At 41.0% G+C, this 18,210-nt stretch overlaps 3 protein-coding genes across 3 annotated transcripts in view; 1 reads left to right on the plus strand and 2 right to left on the minus strand.

Moving 5' to 3' along the window:
* Positions 1 to 371: 371 nt before the first annotated feature.
* LOC142975256 (uncharacterized) lies at positions 372 to 7,229 on the minus strand. Its single transcript, XM_076117994.1, has 3 exons — positions 7,199 to 7,229; positions 6,299 to 6,560; positions 372 to 5,904 (listed from the first exon to the last, which is right to left on the minus strand). Exons 1-3 carry the CDS (start codon positions 7,227 to 7,229, stop codon positions 372 to 374), a joined length of 5,826 nt encoding a protein of 1,941 aa, XP_075974109.1.
* A 1,753-nt stretch (positions 7,230 to 8,982) lies between these two features.
* Positions 8,983 to 11,756, minus strand: GABPI (zinc finger DHHC-type palmitoyltransferase GABPI). Its single transcript, XM_076118543.1, has 6 exons — positions 11,367 to 11,756; positions 10,877 to 11,086; positions 10,417 to 10,494; positions 10,169 to 10,345; positions 9,787 to 9,890; positions 8,983 to 9,551 (listed from the first exon to the last, which is right to left on the minus strand). The coding sequence occupies exons 1-6, from the start codon at positions 11,579 to 11,581 to the stop codon at positions 9,511 to 9,513; spliced, it is 825 nt and encodes a 274-aa protein (XP_075974658.1). The 5' UTR covers positions 11,582 to 11,756; the 3' UTR covers positions 8,983 to 9,510.
* A 974-nt stretch (positions 11,757 to 12,730) lies between these two features.
* toc (toucan) overlaps positions 12,731 to 18,210 on the plus strand; it is an 89,236-nt gene continuing 83,756 nt past the window's right edge. Inside the window, exon 1 of the mRNA XM_076118309.1 lies at positions 12,731 to 13,030. Coding sequence (XP_075974424.1) covers positions 13,022 to 13,030 — 9 coding nt within the window. The 5' untranslated portion in view covers positions 12,731 to 13,021. The remainder of the gene's footprint in view (positions 13,031 to 18,210) is intronic.

Consider the following 18,210-nt stretch of genomic DNA (forward strand, 5'->3'; position numbering starts at 1 on the left):
GGTTTTGTTAAGGGTGTGGACTGTAATGATAACTCTCTTCGTTGTTTCAGACTTTATTCTCGTACTTTATTCTTCCGCTGTCGATTGTTCACTGACTTCCGTACAAAAATGCAGGGGTATTTATACGAAATTCACGACCAATCACAATTAAGTAATAATTTTAAGAATTATTCTAACGACGATTCTCGTCCCTGATTGGTCAACGCGTTGCGATGCAGCGACACGTTTCCTTTTAAGGCCGCGCGTCCTAGCCACGCCACGCCGTCTCGTGCAAATCCGTTTCCTTAAAAGGTAACGCGTCGTCGACTGCACGCGTGCATCGGTCGCGCGTCGTTCGACCAATCAGAGACGAGAACGCTTATCGCGACCATTTATGGTGTCGTTTTGCTCGTCGTTAATAGCTCTCCCCCCGGCGCAGCCTGCGTAGCCTCTTCTTTCTTCTGCATTACGACGAGCTTGCTGACAGGGCGCCGAAAGACGCCGGTCTTGGTCCTCACTTCGACGACCCTTGTTCCGCCGTCAGGTCCGGGGTGTGTTTTCTCGACCATACCGATGGGCCAAGTGTTGCGAGGAAGTGTGTGGTCTGCCACGATGACCACGTCACCGACTTGTATTGGTCTCGCCGTGTTCTGAGGTTCGCCGCGAGGTACCAGTGTGGGAAGGTACTCGCGTATCCATCTCTTCCAATAATGATCAACGAGCGCCTGGCAGGCTCGCCAGGTCCGTCGATCAGCTTCTTTACACGGGCCCGTTGAGGGTAGGCCTGTTGATGATCCCAGTAGAAAGTGGTTCGGAGTTAAGGCTTCTGGGTCTCTAGGATCAACGCTGACGTGGGTTAATGGTCGTGCGTTGACTGAGTGCTCCGCTTCGGTCAGGAGCGTTCGCAGGACTTCTTCTGTCGGTGCCTTTTCATTCAGCGTTGCATGAAGAGCAGTTTTGATAGATCTTATCAATCGCTCCCACGCACCTCCTTGGTTGGGTGCGCCAGGAGGTATGAACCGCCAATCCATTCGTCGAAGTTGGCCCTCATCTTTCAGTGCTGGGAGCCACTCCTTGTAGGCAGCTCGTAGTTCCTGGTCGGCTCCACGAAAGTTCGTCGCGTTGTCGGAGTACATTAGCCGTGGCCATCCTCGGCGTGCGGCCATCCGACGTAATGCCATTATGGCCGAGTCTGTTGACAATGACGCCACCAGCTCTATGTGTACAGCGCGCGTCGTTAAACAAGTAAAAAGCGCACCCCACCTCTTCTCTCGACGGCGGCCAATCTTTACATTCATTGGTCCAAAGTAATCCACGCCACAGTTTGTGAAGGGGCGGTGAAAAGGGTCCAGGCGGGCTTTGGGTAGATCTCCTGTGGCTGGCGGCTGTGGTCTGCTTCGCCGTACTCTACAAAGAGCGCAGTTACTCTCCACGGCGCGTACTGTGGGTCTAAGTTGGATGATCCAGTATTTCTGCCTCAAGTCGTTCGTGACCCGTTCTCGGTTCGCGTGTCCAGCAGCGCAGTGTTCTCGTAGCACGATTAGCTTGGTGAGAGGATGGCGGCCATCCAGGATGACCGGACGTTTTGTTTCTTCAGGTGCAGTTGCTTGATCAATGCGTCCACGTACCCGCAGGGTGTCGTCTTCGAATACTGGATCCAACCTGAAGAGGCGACTTGTTCTGGGTATTGGACGACCTGCTCGTAGTCTCTTGATCTCCTCGCCGAAACTCTCTTGCTGTGCGTGTTGGATGAGTAAACTTTCTGCTCGTTCGATATGTTTTATTTCCAGGCGTAGAGCTATGCGCCGAATTTTAATGTCTATAAAGGCTAACACTCGTGCTGTTGCTCGTACCAACACTTCGTATTTCGAGAAACGGGTAGGGTCGGGTAGCCAGCTGTCTTGTTTACATTCCTGGATTGTATGTAATACCTCTTCTGTCTCTACTTCGAAGGGTTGTTCTGTTGGCCACTGATCCTCAGGCATGTGGAGGAATTCGGGCCCTTGGAACCATCGATCGTCCGCGCTGATGACGTTCTCTTGTAGCCTAGTCGCATCGTCCGCTACATTTTTATCTGTAGAGAGCCATCGCCACTCGTTCTTGTGCGTCAGTTCCGAGATTTCGCCTAGACGGTGCGCGACGAATGGTGTATAGCGTCGTTCGTCATTTTTAATCCAATGTACAACGGTGGTGGAGTCGGTCCAAAGCATTGTCTTTGACACTTCTACACGGTGCTCCTTCTTAATTGTGTCGGCGAGTCTGGCTCCGACGACAGCTGCTTGCAGTTCGAGTCGTGGGATGGTCTGAGCACGTCGAGGCGCTACCTTCGCTTTTGCAGCTACTAGTGACACGCTGATTCTTCCGTCGTTGCTGGATATACGCCAGTACGCCACAGCGGCGTAGGCTTGTTCGCTGGCGTCACACAGCACATGTAGCTCGACGTGTTCATGAGCTCTAAAATTGTAGCATCTCGGTACGCGTAGTTGACTGATAGCGTCCAGGTGTGACAGCCAAGTAGCAAATAGCTCACTCTCTTCTGTGGGAATTGGGTCGTCCCACGGTATTTGCAGGCGCCAGAGACTTTGTAGGATTATCTTCGCCCTGATGGTGTAGTGGCTTAGCAATCCCAGCGGATCATAAATCGACATTACCGCGCTGAGTGCTTCCCGTTTGGTGGGCGCGCGGGTCTGCGCGCGAACCTCCGCTGGAACTCTGTTCATGGACGTGTTGAAGCCCAGCTCATCTCGTTCAGCGTTCCAGTATAAGCCTAGTATCTTGTTTTCTGGTCGTTCTCCCCCCAGTTGCGTGTTCGTAGTTGCGTGCAGTTCTGAGGGTACGTCACGTAGCACTGTCGGGTCATTTGAGCTCCACCCACGTAACGTGAATCCCGCGGCTGCGTGTACGATTCTTGTCTCTTCAATTGTCTTCCATGCTTCTTCCGATGTGTCGTAGCTTACCACAAGATCGTCCATATAGTGCCCCTGGGTGATAGCTTCTAGCGCTCGCGGAAAATGATGTTCGTGCATCTTCGCATTGTGGTCACGCACATAATGAGCCATGAATGGTGAGCTTGCAGCGCCGAAGATCATACTCGTCATCTTGTAGTGACGCGGTGGGTTCTGACGGTCGCTACCTCGCCAAAGGAACTGCTGGGCCGGTTGATCTTCTGCTCGGATCTTGATGCGCAGGAACATTTCTTGAATATCGGCAGTGACTGCTATCGCCTTTTCGCGAAATCGGAATATGATTCCTGGCAGTGAGAGCAGCATATCAGGACCTTCCAACAAATGGTCATTTAAACTCACTCCATAGCATTTGGCTGCCGCGTCGAACACTAGTCGTTGTTTTCCTGGTTTATTTGGGTTCTTTACAGCAAAATGAGGCAGATACCAGCAGACGTCACTTGATCGTTCTGACCCGTCGCATTCCGTAGCATATCCCTTGCTTAGAAGATTGTCGATCTGTGCAGTGTATTCTCGTGCAAAGTCGGGTGAAGCATCCATCTTGCGTTCAATTTGGCGCAGTCGTCTAAGCGCTGCGTCATAACTCGGAGGCATGTTCATCTTGTCACTTCGCCATGGTAATCCGACTTCGTAGCCGCAGTCTATTTTCTTGACCGTCTTCTCAACCGTACTGATCGCACGTCGGTCGGCTTCGCTCACTCGTGGTTCTGATGCGATTCCGAGCGCTTCTATTCTGAAATGCTTCTTTACCAAATCGTGCAGCTCTCTGTCTTCGCTGCGTTCTGGTTCGTAGACGTGCAGCACGTTTTCAGTCTTCATGATAAGATGGCGTGGTGTGGTTCCGTGCACCACCCATCCTAGTTGTGTTTTGGAAGCGGCCGGTTCATTGGGACCTCCAACCCGTAGCTCTCGGGAAACGATGTGTTCCCAGTGATCGGAGCCCACTAGGATACCGGGTCTTGCTAGTTCGTAACAGATTTCATCTTGTGGGAGGTCTTGCAGATGTTTTAACTTCATTAAGGACTCTGGAATCGACTGTTGATGTAGCTTGAGGCCTTTCATAGTACGAGCACGTAGTGGGTGTGGTGTAGTCGTCTTTACTCCACGAATCTGTATAGTGACCAGCTTGCTGTCTTTTTCGCGCTGTTTCATATTAACGCCATGCAGCTGTAGTGGTCGTGCCGGGCCTTCGGCACCAATGCTCGCGGCGAGGTCTTCATCTACCAGGGTGATGGTGGCTCCTTCATCCAAGAGTGCGTAGGTCCTCACCTCCCCCCGTGGTCCGGCTATGACAACTGGGCACATCTTCAGGAGAACAGCACGCGGGCCGGCGGCGGCTTGGCATGCTACTGACAGCACGGCTTCTTTCTTCTGTACGGCTGGCTCAGATTCTACAGCAGCAGTCTTCTCTCTCGTCTGGTGCAGTGACGCGTGATGTGGGCGACGACATTCATCCACGCCGCAGGACTTCGCTTTGCAAAAAGACCGTTTATGCGTCTTTTGTGCACATTTGAAGCATATCTTCTTCTCGCGGACAAAATTCCAACGCTGATCGATAGTCCACGTCTCATATTTAGGACAACGAGTCAGCAGATGATTTGCTTCGCACGCTGGACAGCTAGGATTCCGTTCGCTATTATCGATGATCGTGTATACTGTACTCGCCTTTTTCTTCTGCTTCTGCTGACTGACGTAGGTCTTAACCTCTTTCCTCGGTGCAGGTGGTGATCCTCCAGATGGTGCGTAGGTGTATTTGAGCGCGCGATCTGCTTCTCGCATAAGGAAACGGGACAGCAACACGATCTCGGGCTCCTTCGTCTGTTCACGTTCACTCGCGTAGTCGCACCATCGCGATCGAAGATGAGGGCTAAGCTTCTCTAGAACTTCTCGTGTTAGCATCGGGTTGTACAGATAACCTCGGCGATCCATATTCTCTAATACACAGATGGCGTTTTGAACCTTAATAGCAAAGCTATTAAGCTCAGTTGCGGTTGAACCCAGGCGCGGCATCTTTTTCAACTCATCCAGCGTCCGGTCGATGATTGTTTCTGGACGCCCGAAGCACTGCTCTAGTGTCTTCATAATTACTTCGGGGTCTGTGGCCGTGTGCAATAGTGCGGCTACAGCGTCCCGCGCTTCCCCCTTCAGGGCGCTTCTTAACCGTTGAAGGTTCTCAGCCGCCGATATATGATACATGCTCGTTGTATCCCGTACAGCTGCCTTGAAGGGTAGCCACTCGTTCACGGCTCCTGTGAAGGTCGGCAGATCGCTGTGTCGTACACGTGGTCGGGCCATCTTTTCCAGAGCTTCCGCCAACTTCTCCATATCGCTTCGTGGTCTCGGGGACGGCGGTGATCTTTCCCGGGGAGGGTCGAAGCGTAACGGTCGCGGCTCCTCCCGGCTCCCCCCAGTCTCTTCTCGTGCGCTGAGTGGATTGGTTTGCAGCCACTCGTCCACCTTGCGGTTATCTTCTGGATGGGTGACCGGTTCCTCGTGTAGACTTTCTTGATCCTCTTGAATGGCTGATACTTCAACAGCCAACCTTTTCTTCACAAGATCAGCTTCTAGTTCTAATTCTTTCTTTCTAATAGCGGCTAGTTTCTCGGCGGCTTCCAGCTCCGCCATGCGCAATCTCGTACTCGCGCTTGCTGTCGAACGGCGTGACCGCGTAGATCTGACCGGCGATACTGGTCGGCGCTGGTCTTCTGTGGTAGCCAGCTCCGTGGTGGCGGTGAATATCCTGGAAGCCTGGTCAGCCGTTAGCCTGGAGAATGATGAGGCTGGTGGCTCCATTGAAAGCCGTTGTTCTCTGTCTCGGTCGATTCGTTCCATCTCGTGGCGGCGCGAAGACTCTTGTGTCTCTAGCTCCCTTCGTTCCAGGGCACGTCTCTGTTCCAGTTCCGCAGCGTCAGCCTGACTCCGAGTTACTACCATCTTCCAGGTGTTCCAGGTGTTGGCGCAGCTGTTGCAGAATACGTGTAGACCGGTCCTATTTTGGTCTAGCTAGCTCCCACGTAGGTCCCAGGCCGCTCTCAGGTGCAGGCCAGGTCCCAGGTCCTCGACGCTCCGCCTTGTCGCAGGTGCCGCAGTACAGCTCCCGTGCAGCAGCTGAGTTCTCGTGCCGCAGATCGCGCTCCGCCTCGTCACAGCTCCCGGCAGCAGCACAGCTCCCGTGCCGTAGGTCGCGCTCCGCCTCTTCACAGCTCCCGGTGCAGCAGCTCAGCTCCCGGTGCCGCAGCTCAGCTCCCGGTGCCGCAGGTCGCGCTCCGCCTCTTCACAGCTCCCGGTGCCGCAGGTCGTGCTCCGCCTCTTCACAGCTCCGGTGCAGCAGCTCAGCTCCCGGTGCCGCAGCTCACGCTCCGCCCTCGATGCAGGTACAGCAGCTGCTTCGTCCTGGTTCTGATGCAGGTGCTGCAGGTCCGTTCTGACCGTTGCAGGTTCGGGCTTGACCGATGGCGGGTTCGTGCTTGGCCGCTAGCAGGTTCGTGCTTGACCGTTGGCAGGTTCGTGCTTGACCGTTGGCAGGTTCGGACTTGACCGCTTGACCTTGAGGTACTTCTTCGAGCTGGTACTTCCTTCTTCCAATCCTGCTCGATGGACCACTGTTAAGGGTGTGGACTGTAATGATAACTCTCTTCGTTGTTTCAGACTTTATTCTCGTACTTTATTCTTCCGCTGTCGATTGTTCACTGACTTCCGTACAAAAATGCAGGGGTATTTATACGAAATTCACGACCAATCACAATTAAGTAATAATTTTAAGAATTATTCTAACGACGATTCTCGTCCCTGATTGGTCAACGCGTTGCGATGCAGCGACACGTTTCCTTTTAAGGCCGCGCGTCCTAGCCACGCCACGCCGTCTCGTGCAAATCCGTTTCCTTAAAAGGTAACGCGTCGTCGACTGCACGCGTGCATCGGTCGCGCGTCGTTCGACCAATCAGAGACGAGAACGCTTATCGCGACCATTTATGGTGTCGTTTTGCTCGTCGTTAATAGGTTTACTATACCCTATTTGCTGCCTTACCTACGCATCGACCGTGGTCGAGAGAGTCAGCCCCTGAACGGAGGTTACGAAGGTTTTGGTAAACCTAAAAATTCTTATCACGTTAAAGACCCGTAAACAATTTTGTATTAGGCATGTGTACAAACCGCGATAGTTTAAAAACTTTAATACCTAGATAACTTTAGCAGTACCTGCCTACATTTCATTTAAAATGTGTGTCCAGCGACTTTATTGAAGTTATACGATTTACCTTGTTTAGCACCTAAGTGCGTGTTCCTCATACGGTCATCTACAACTGTTAATATTTAAATATATTTTGCATTAGGTAAATAAGTCCCTGAGTATTTGTTATACTTAATTGCAATTTGTGATTGTTAGGTATGTAGGTCCTGTGTGTATCGGATATAAAAGCATTCGTACTTACACATATTGACAATGTGGTTGGTTGCGCAGATTTGTTCAGTAGGTAGGTATAGTTTCGAAGACCCTGCGAAAAATAGACTCGGTAAGAATATGTTCTAAGTTAAGTTTGACATTGTCACTAATAACTATAAGAACTTCATGGCAATTGAATCTATAGTACATACGTATTATAGGTGTCGCCGACCAAGTTAAACAAATTCGCTCCATAATAACGGATTATTTTTTGGTCTCCTTGGAAATAAGTGCAGGGCACGACTTCGAGAGCTATTGTGGCTCGATGGCATCTTCGTTCAGTTTGCTTTCTAGAACACCTACTTGTGTTCAAGTTGTTTTACAACACACAATTTTAATATAATAAAACTTATATCTAAAGTGGGATCGAATAAAACCAAAAATTTCATTGAATAAATTTATTTAACTCATTTCGCTTTATATTTTCATAGCTAAGTAATATTTATCTATCCTAGGTAACAATTATTATTATTGAATACCTACGCGGTGAATTCTTGAAAATCTCGCCAATGATTTTATGTGTTGATTGAAGTGAATGACTGTGCATCAAAAATGACCCAGTATGTGCCAATTAACGCTTTAAACGTGGATAGGTGACAAGAATATTATTGGTTAAGATTGAAAAATCTGTAAAATTTAAAAAAAAATCTACACTTTGTGGTCATACATATTGCCTATCATTATAATACAGAATTATTATATGATTTTCTTTTTAAAAGTAGCTTTGGTTAACGCTAAAAGCATATTAGATGTAGGAGCAATGTAAAGTGTATGGCACAGTGTAAGAATAGATCAACCTACTTTATGATAAGGTTACATAAACCAGTTGCAATAACATGAATTGAAAATATACTGTCTTAAATCTGTGGTTGTTCCACTGCTGGACAAGGGTCTTCTCTCGAACCAGGGAAGGGTTAGGCATTGAAACCACCACGCTGCCGCGCTGGCCAAGTGGCAATGTTGGGGACTTTGCATGCCTTCAAGAAAGAAGTTTGAGCCATGCGAGGTATCCAAAATAAAAAAAAAGAATGATGGGAAAATGCTTTGGAGCTACTAGCTGCGTGCACCAGAGCACATTAAGGTAGTTTTACGAAATTAGTAGATCTAAGGAGTTAGTGGTTTGTTTAAAAGTTTTGGTTGTGTGATTTAAAATTTATACAATTATCATAGTTTTAGGTCGGCCTTATAAATTGCGATTGCCTGCATACAGTAGGTATTTAAGATAAACCTTATTTCAGGTTGCGGAATCTCGAATGTACACAATACTATAATATAACTTTGCAACGGGTCTAAGATGCGAATAATTTAAAGGTTGATTCGTTTCTTATTACACGATTTTTCACATTTCTGTTCACTTTTAAACCCGTTACATTATAATACTAAATGTATAGAGTTAAAATCATTACATGGAATGTGATCCACAAACTTTTATCTCATGTTTAATCAATTGTCAAGCATGTGCATTATACACTAAAACAAGTTACTGACTTAATGATATGTTTTCTTATTTTTTATGACATAGTACATATGTTAAACATTATAATCAACAGCAATAACAAGAATAAACTGTTTAAACATATAATAAATAATAAAAACTAATTGCAAACAAGTGCTTGTGTTATTTATTTACAAAGTTCTTACGCGGAAATATTTTAAAGCTGGTCCCTTACATATGCGAAATAACGACCGAAAAAATGTCCTTATGTGATGTCTGTCTTTCACTTCTGTGATTATAGCGTATTTACTCATTCTTTTATTACAGTACATTGTTCAAGCAAAAGCACAATTTACTGGCTATTTCGGTCAGTATTTCATTTCGCACTTGTGTTAAGGAGCCCTTAATATCCACAAAAATTGATCATTTCAATGTAGGTAATCTATGTAGAATTTAGTTTTGGTCCTTAAGATTATACAAATTCATCAAATTAGAGAGCTCTATATATACAATTGCAGGTAAAGTATCTACAGATAAATTGACAATGAAATTGATATTTTATATTTTCAAGAGCAAATCAACACTGTAACAATAGGTACTTCATGCTTCATAATGTTGATTCATTTGCAAGAAACACATCGCATGAAAGAATTAAAGCAAGGTCCATTTCTTGAGCCAACTTCATGGTTACTTCATACATTGAGCACATTCACCAGTTTTCTCCACTGTGGTTCTGTAAAATATGGATTATATAATTGGCAATGAACAAAAAGCTCAGTGAAAATTGTAAAATAAATTTAACCCATTACTGACCCATGGATGGGTGAGGGTCATCTCCATTTGCCTCAGGTTCAAACCATCACTCATATGAGTGGGAGGTACATTCATAGATCACTTAGCTATCATTGCTCTATCAGTGGCAAATATTTAAGGGTTTAAGCTATTATTGTTAATGCTAAGTTACTTACCACTGTACTTTGGTATGTATATTAGAAGCTGTCGAATTAGAACCAGGGCAATAACAAATAAATATCCAACTCCATAGACACAGGAAACAAAACATAGAGCCAGGCTGAAAAATATAAATAAATAGTAATTAACATCACATCATTAATAAATGGTAATCTATTTGAAATATATACTAATGAATTCCTATTAGCCTTTGTCATCCCGCGTGAATTTCACTGATTCTTTTTTTATATTCCTCAAAGAAGGGTGATGGTTCTAAATATGATTTATTTATTTATTAAAAATGGGCTGTTACACTATACGAAGTTTGCAGGGTCAGCTTTTTTGCAATAACATATTTATTTCTTTTATTCTTCTCAATAAAAACAAAGGAATACTCACTCAAACTCATAGTAAACATCATCACAGTCTTCTGGCATCAGTATGACACCATAAAATATAAACGGGTGGCAGACTGTAGTAAGACCTAAGTTTGTTCCAAAGAATAGAGTAGCAAATGCACACACTTGGCCTGCCAGGAAATAAATATAGTTAGGCCTTAGTACACAGCAGTCCCACCTGGAATATTTTAAATGTTGTAAAAATGTATGTCTTAGGATAATTCATTTCAAAGATTTGACTAAACTTACCATATAGAATGGAAGAATCTTTCATTGACTTCAATTTGACATATTTGGCAGTAATGTGAGTCAGATGTTAGAACAGGGCTGAAATCATGTATTTAGTCACACTATTGGTCACCTATATGTGAAACGTTGAGGTTAATTAAATGTTTTAAGCTTATCTATTACATTACATTATTTTTCCATTAAGATTAGGATGAATTATAATGTCATTAACATCCTATTGAAATTCAGTAGTAATTGCTCTTTAAAATTTCTGTAATTCAGTTACTATATAAAAAACTGTATTACTATGGAGACAGATAACTCTATAAAATTTGTCTTAAAATTAACAAACAAGTTTTCTACATTGGCACTTTCACAAAGATAAGAATGCAAATGCCTCAATAAATGTTCACACATATTTTTGCCTTTCAAATATTCACACATACATCTCTCTCTAAGGAATAATTTGTTTCATAGTTACCTATATTCTTTCCCTTTTGAGGAGCCAGTAGCCAGTTCAAAGTCAGCAACAGCCTTCATTTTATAAAAGAAATAACATGTGCATGATAGTAGGAGTAAAAATATGAAATTCTCAAGTTGTGTTATTTCAAGTAAGCCCAGTACAGCAATCTCAAATACTAGAAACATGCTTATTCCGGATGATAAAGTCCACGAAAAGAAAAATGATGACCTGAAAATAAAATTGTTATTGTTATAAAACATATTTAAAGTTATATAATGTGTTATGCCAAAATTGCGGTCTCCACTTTCTTTTACTTGTGAGTAGATGAGTAGGTGTGTAATCACGATTATGCATATATTTATTTAGTTTCTAATCTGTTACTAAAAAGAGAATGAAAATAACATTAGGTCTTTGAATTGAAGTTTCATTCCTATTGAATCAGACGGATATTAGATATATTTTTGCTAAAATATTACTATGTAAATAGAGAAAGGCAACAACAACTTACCTATTTTTCTGTCTAGGTCTAGAATATACGTAAAGAGCGCCCATTCCGATCACCACCATAATAATAATTGTAACGGCGCGTGACAGTGTCGCAATTAAAAGTAAGCCGGGCAATATAAGAAATGGTAAAATAGCATCCATATCAATCTTTTTGCCACTCGTTCTATTAGATCCATACGGTAAGATGTCTTGAATAGTTAGAGTAGAAGTCACCATTGTTGACGACTGGCCAATATATTGGAATTAAAGTAGTTCTCCCTCTTGGCGCGTTATCGAAATGTTTTCGTTCGTATCACTGTTTTTGTTTATATTTTTTCTCAGCTTTCGTTTTGATGGTCGGATTTGACTCGAGTTCGTGTTGATGTTGACAACAAATTGACACTATTGAACTTTTGACAGCTTTATTTGACGTTAGTAAAAATAAGTGTGACCAGCCTTTAAAATTTTACAGCTGTATAATGGATATTAATAAAGTTTGTCGATAACTACATTCTTCCATAAGTTATCGACTCTTTTGTTACCATTCTATAGCTAGACATAGGATGGTCGCTTAGAAAACAGCTACTGTCTGGACCTTTGGTCCATGACATTATCTTCGTTATAGGTAGGTGGGTATAATAAGAAACAATCATAAAAAAATGTCTGTATGTATTTTTGTCTATCCGTTGGTACGGTGGCTCAGCCAGGCTGAAAGTTTGACTATAATTTCATATACACTCAGGTTTGTCAGCGCCAGCCGTGCCAATGCCAACAATGAGGTTTATTCCAACAAAATAGAATAACCTGGGCACATTAGGTATTAGGTACTATCATAAATAATAATTATCCCCTGATGAAGTCTGTTCTAAGGACAAGGCGTATATAATATACCATATTCTTATTGATTTTTATGTTAATACCTAAGCGTATAACTACTATCACGCTACTAGATGGCGTATAATTTTGTTTGTGGTTACGAAGAACTACATGTAGTTCTTCGTAACCACAAACGATATTATTACATCATAATGTCTGCTTCCCTGAAATCCATTTTTCAATTTTGCATGCGAGATTTGACGCCTGCCAAAAGATTCCTGTTCTGTTTTACTTTGGTTTTTAGTTCCAGCGACAACTGAATTAATTAGTTGAACCATCAAACTATTATTAAGCATATGACCAGGGCACATAGAAATATACTGCCTATCTGCCAGGCTCATTACTTACGGTTAGATACCTCAGTAAGTTGACCTATTGTTGTTAATGAAAATGCGGGTTTGTTGTAGAAATCGTTATCTTGATTCATTATCTCGAGATAATTAGTTTGCACATTACCATTTGAGCACATTATTATGTGCTATGCATCTGTGTAGCGGCATGTCCCTGGTAGTTGGGCAGGGGTCGCGCCATTCGACACACATGCGCCATGTCAGTCAACAACAGATTGCGCGCGCACGCGTAACTAACGTTGTGTTTTTTACCTTATCCGCCGGTAACGACAAACCGACCGACAGTATTGATCGGGTGTTCGCCACGAAACGGCGTCTCGAAAATGCGACACGAATATTTCCGCGCTTAACTTGTGTTCGATACTGATTGTAAACGCCAATTCCATATAAACGACCAAAATGGAGAAGTGAGGAAAGGTGTTCTTAGTGATAATCCTACACGGTTGACGAAATGTCCAAGGTAAGCGTTATCGCACATAGACCATTGTTAAAACTTGGATTCAGCATATGCGGGTAGGTAGTTGCAAAAATCATTGCCAAGGACGTAGAAAAAATCTTTAGAATTAATTTTACAGACTTTTATTCTACGTAAATATTTATGAATTACATTATTTCCACGTAGTGTAGAAAATAATTGTTTGCAAAAAAACATGAATGTTATTTATGAAGTAGCGAAGAGCTTCAAGAATTAGCACCACTATGTACGCTGCTTTTCATTAAAATAATTTTCAGTGTTCAACGAGTATGTAATACACGTCAACGGTTATTTAGTTCTTGTAACAAAGCGCATTTTCCAGACGCTGATTTTCTCGAGAACGTTACATCGTCGCTGAAATAATAGATCGAAACCGCAGTGCCCTGTTGCCCTATCTTACGTCTGGTGTAGCTTACGTATTATAATATAGCCTTTGTATTCGTTACGCAGCTGGAAATCTATAACTATAGTTCACAACAGGCACAGTTCAATATTTTATACATGACATTAATTCATTCTGTGAAATATAATAAATACAATGTTTAGACTGACTGACTACACAATTAGTAGAGGTTTAGTTTGCTTTCTTAGTAAATATCTAGTTAAAAACTTTTTATGAACAAGAGAAACATAAAAGCAAAATTCATGGTGACTATTTCAGCAGGTATTTATTTATTTTAAAGTATTAAATCAACCACCGGTTAAATATACTTAAGTACGTTAAAAAATGGTCCAAATACCAATTCACAGGGTTTATATACTGTTGCAAATATTAAATTTACGCTTAATTGGTTAAATTCTTGTTACTTGTTGGTTTTTTCAAACCAGTTTTTCTGTCATCTTCAATGTCCATTGTACAGTTACTTCCTTTCTTGCTGAAACAAAACATTTGTATAAAATAAGTATTTAACTATCAATTGTCTATTAGGTAACCAAAGAAACGGAAAACTTTACGGTTCAATGACGGAGTTTTATATTGAAAAACATAAAAGTTTGTTTGAAATAGTAAAAATACTAAATAATTACCTCGTATTAGACATCCCATTTTACTAGAACATAAATTAATCCGTAAATCAAAACGACACAAAATATTTTAGTGTGATAATTGCTACGATCTTTTCGTCTCATTTTTTCACCCTTGCTGTTTTTACAGAGATAACTGTAATGATATCTGCAATGATGGTTGTTATGTACCGTTTTTATGGTGTCTATGACATCATATCTGCTTCGTTATTCATTTTAACAAACGAAGCTCTCAATTAAATTCAATTGCTTGCGAATTGAAATAATCACTTTATTTTGTAGTTACCCGTGTTGTTACAAAACAATATACCTTGTTTAATGAATGAGGAGCTAGCCGTACAAACATTTGTGTTGTAGATGTTATTGTTATCTTATCTAGTTAATGACTTTTCGAATTCTTGTTTTTGTTAATGATTATAAAATATGTTAAAGTATTTTTTAATAACGAAGACTATAAAGGCGGTAAATCAAAGGTGTAACAATCGGACACGCCTTAGCCCTGTATTATACATCCTAAACATACTTATTCAATACAGAATCTTCCGGAAGTTTGACCACAAGAAGGTATCTGTGGTTTACTAGCTCTGTAGTTTAAACGAAGTCTACGTATGTTATGGCTTACTTTAACTAAGTATTTTTAATATTTCGAGTTAACCCAAGGAAAGAGCGTTCAATAGTCACATATTCTTCTACTCCTGTTTTTCCTTCACCTAAGTTAGCCTCTTGAGAATTTAGCAAACTAAATGAGAATTTGCAGTTAAAAGGATATATTTCTCAAGTTCCCAGTAACGTGCGGTGTATTGATTTTTATGCCGATGACTGTAATTACGTAGGAGCCACAAATAATGATACAGCTCAACCCTAATGTCTGGTTACGTCATTGCAAAAAGTTAACTTCAGGTCGTTGACAGTGTTTGAGGTTTTTTATCGAAGAGATGAGCGAATCGCTGCTGCCCTGCCAAACCAAAACACTGTAACTTTCAAAAACCAGTTTTGAGATAATTGCCAAAAATGTTTCTTTGTTACCTTATTCTGAACCTTTTATTTGCTTTATTTTGTTAAATAAGAGTTAAAATGATAAAAAAGTTGATCACAAGTACTGAATTGACTTAAAGGAATCGATTAAACTCAGTTAAGCAAAAACACTGTATGTCGACTTACAGTTTTTTGGATTGGCACGACACCGCTCCTCAGTTTGTGCACCAAAAACTGCTGACGTTTGAATTGTAGGTGGTTCGTTATTGTGAAGTATTTGTGTAAATGGTTCTTGGAAATTAAAGGACGTTACTAACTTTTCCGTCTTGCAAAAAACTACGACGTAATGTTATTGTACGTGTAATTGCTTTCGTATGTAGTTTGATACGTTAACTTCCTAACAGGAAATACAAATAGAGGGGTATTGGGAAATTTATTGTTACCAAATACGAGTTGTTTGAGTATCAATTTAATTGTGCTACTGATCACAGATGGCAATTAGGTTTTTTTGTAAATACACATACTATCATCATTTGAAACTAAGCTTTCAAACTGTAAACTGTTTTTCCATTGCACCACGAGTACCTGAATATTAGTTACACTCACGAAATGGTTCTCGGTACGACCAATCAATAATCACCAATTGATTATACTGTGAGCTGGTTTTTGGAGTGAGTGCGCAACCAACCACACCAAACCTTGGATAAACATGTAGAATCAAGAACCTGACTGTAAACCGGTACAATATTATTATTTATTTAGACGTATCGTATAGCATCGAATCGGATCGGTAAGTATGGATTGCACGTTTCAGCAGTTGCGTTGCGAAGTTCGCAATCGTCAATAATTTATTAACGTTTTTACCTAGTTTACCAGTGATACGAGGGAAAGTGTATCACTGCCGTGTTAACATCTATGCACTTTCGTATTCTAGGAGTTTAAGTACTTTCATCAGGCAATCGGGGTACCAAGAATCGAATGTGACCGTTCTAGTTTTTCATAAGGCATGTCGTTGCTTGACAACGGCACGACTTACCGTTTAACACATTTACGTCAATACTTACTTAGTACTTGACTAATTAAATTTTGGGCATTTTTCTGAAACCTGATATTTGACCGCATTTCGTTCAATCTTACAGTTCAAAAATCGAACTTTGTAATGACGTACATTTACTTAAAATACACACTCAAAATTACGTACGATCCCAATTGAGTATTGCCGTAAGATGTTTAGTTACGTTTTCACAAGACCACAAAGGCTCAAAGCCTCTGAGCCTAATCTTGTTTTAAATTACTAAGAACATGCAGTCCTTGTGCGAAGCGCCACTGACCTTACCTTTTTTACCAGAGATTAAAAAAATCGAAGTGTAGCGGAAATACTTTACTAACTAGTAATTTGATAGCAAGTCGCTAGCTAATAAAAACAGCCAATCAATGCTGTATGTTGTCTATTAGTTGGTAATTGTAGAACCCCTGTAACTAATGATCTGTAAAGCCCCTTTAATGTTGCCACTCATAAAATATATTTTAAAATGCTTAGATGATCATAGTTGCCTAAGTTTTTTATCGATAATATCTTTATCATAGTCATTAGGGTGAAATATACATATTTGTATAAGTTTAATTACTCCACTGGTAGTTTTTTCTATTTGCATAATTTAGTAATTTTATATTGCGCCTCGTTGGTCTGACGGTCATGAATGTAACTGCTTATCCGAAAGGCCCCGGATGCAGTTTCAGATCAGAAACCGTGCAACTTTAGGCTGTGTACACTTCTATTACTATATGAAAGACTGACTGGATATATTAGTTGTCGGTTTTTTGTAGATCCCATTGGGTGCCGTTAATGGCGATTGAATGAAAATGTGACCAAGGATGGACAAAAGGATTATTAAGGCAGTATTTTTTATTTCACCAAGAAACTATCTTACTATTTCCTATGTATAGTTTAGGATGTTTAGAGAACTCTATATTTATTGGTGTCATGGAAAATTAAACTTTAATAAAAGAGAATAACATAAATAAACATTTTTTTAATTGTCCAGGTTTAATATTAATATTCTTTCTATTTGAATCTCAATAATTTAAAAACTGGTTTTGCAGAAATGGCTTTAATATTAACTTGAAGGTAACTTGGGTTTTCGAAACGTCTGAGAATTTACAACATGTATTTATAACAAGGTGTTCGCTGTTAATACTCATATAATAAGAAGTCGTGACTTGCTACGAACTTTAGCTGTAGGCATGAATGTTTACCTTGTGTTTATGGAAAATAAGCATTCACGACTTATGTGTGAATAATTTCTCTCACCAAAAATGTATGCTAATTTTTAGTCTCGTCAATATCACTGAAATACATCGTAAATATTATAAAACAGCTTTAAATATTTTGAATAATTTGTCAAGATTACAAGATGATGACAGTCGTCACGTAAAATATTTATAAATTTATTATGAAATTTAACTCATATGAAACATAAACCAAGAACTTAGGAAATAAGTACCAATAAATCATAATAATATCGGTAAGCGCTCTAGTTTCTATTATAACTACTCAACCATGTTAATATTCTGGGTTTATGAGCCTAAAATATGTTATGGGTAATAAAAAATATTAGTTTTCGGTACAAAGCGGAAAAGTATTAGGTACTAAAACAATATACAATTTAATATTTTCGATGTGAAGGAAGTTATAGAGCAGTTCCTGGTATCATTGAATTTATTATATAAAAATTAAGTTCAAGGCGACTCTGTACAAGCAGCATCCTGGATTACATTGAGTGGAACTTTACAAAGATTACTTAATAGTTACTACAATATCTTGATTGTAAGCAGCCATGGGTATCATTTACCTACTTCTTGTACTGGCGTGTGTAATATTTTGCATGTCGTGTCTTTGGAGAAACTATCGTGGGAACTTTAGTGCATAAATGTCAGTTACTACATGAAGCAGTACGACTTGTAATTAAAATTTCATAGACTGTATTTATCTTACTGGTATAGGTGCTTTTAGATTACGCCTGTGAAGATGTTTCTACTTGACTTAAACTAAATCTCACTGAACGTGAATGGTGAAAGGTGTCTAATGTTTATTCTGTCGATGTTTTACGTGAAATGGGTGTAAATAGCTTTCATTCATTTATAGAACAGACCTATAGGCTAAATAA

Source organism: Anticarsia gemmatalis, chromosome 9 (genome assembly GCF_050436995.1).
Source record: "Anticarsia gemmatalis isolate Benzon Research Colony breed Stoneville strain chromosome 9, ilAntGemm2 primary, whole genome shotgun sequence".
In the NCBI taxonomy this organism is placed as follows: domain Eukaryota; kingdom Metazoa; phylum Arthropoda; class Insecta; order Lepidoptera; family Erebidae; genus Anticarsia; species Anticarsia gemmatalis.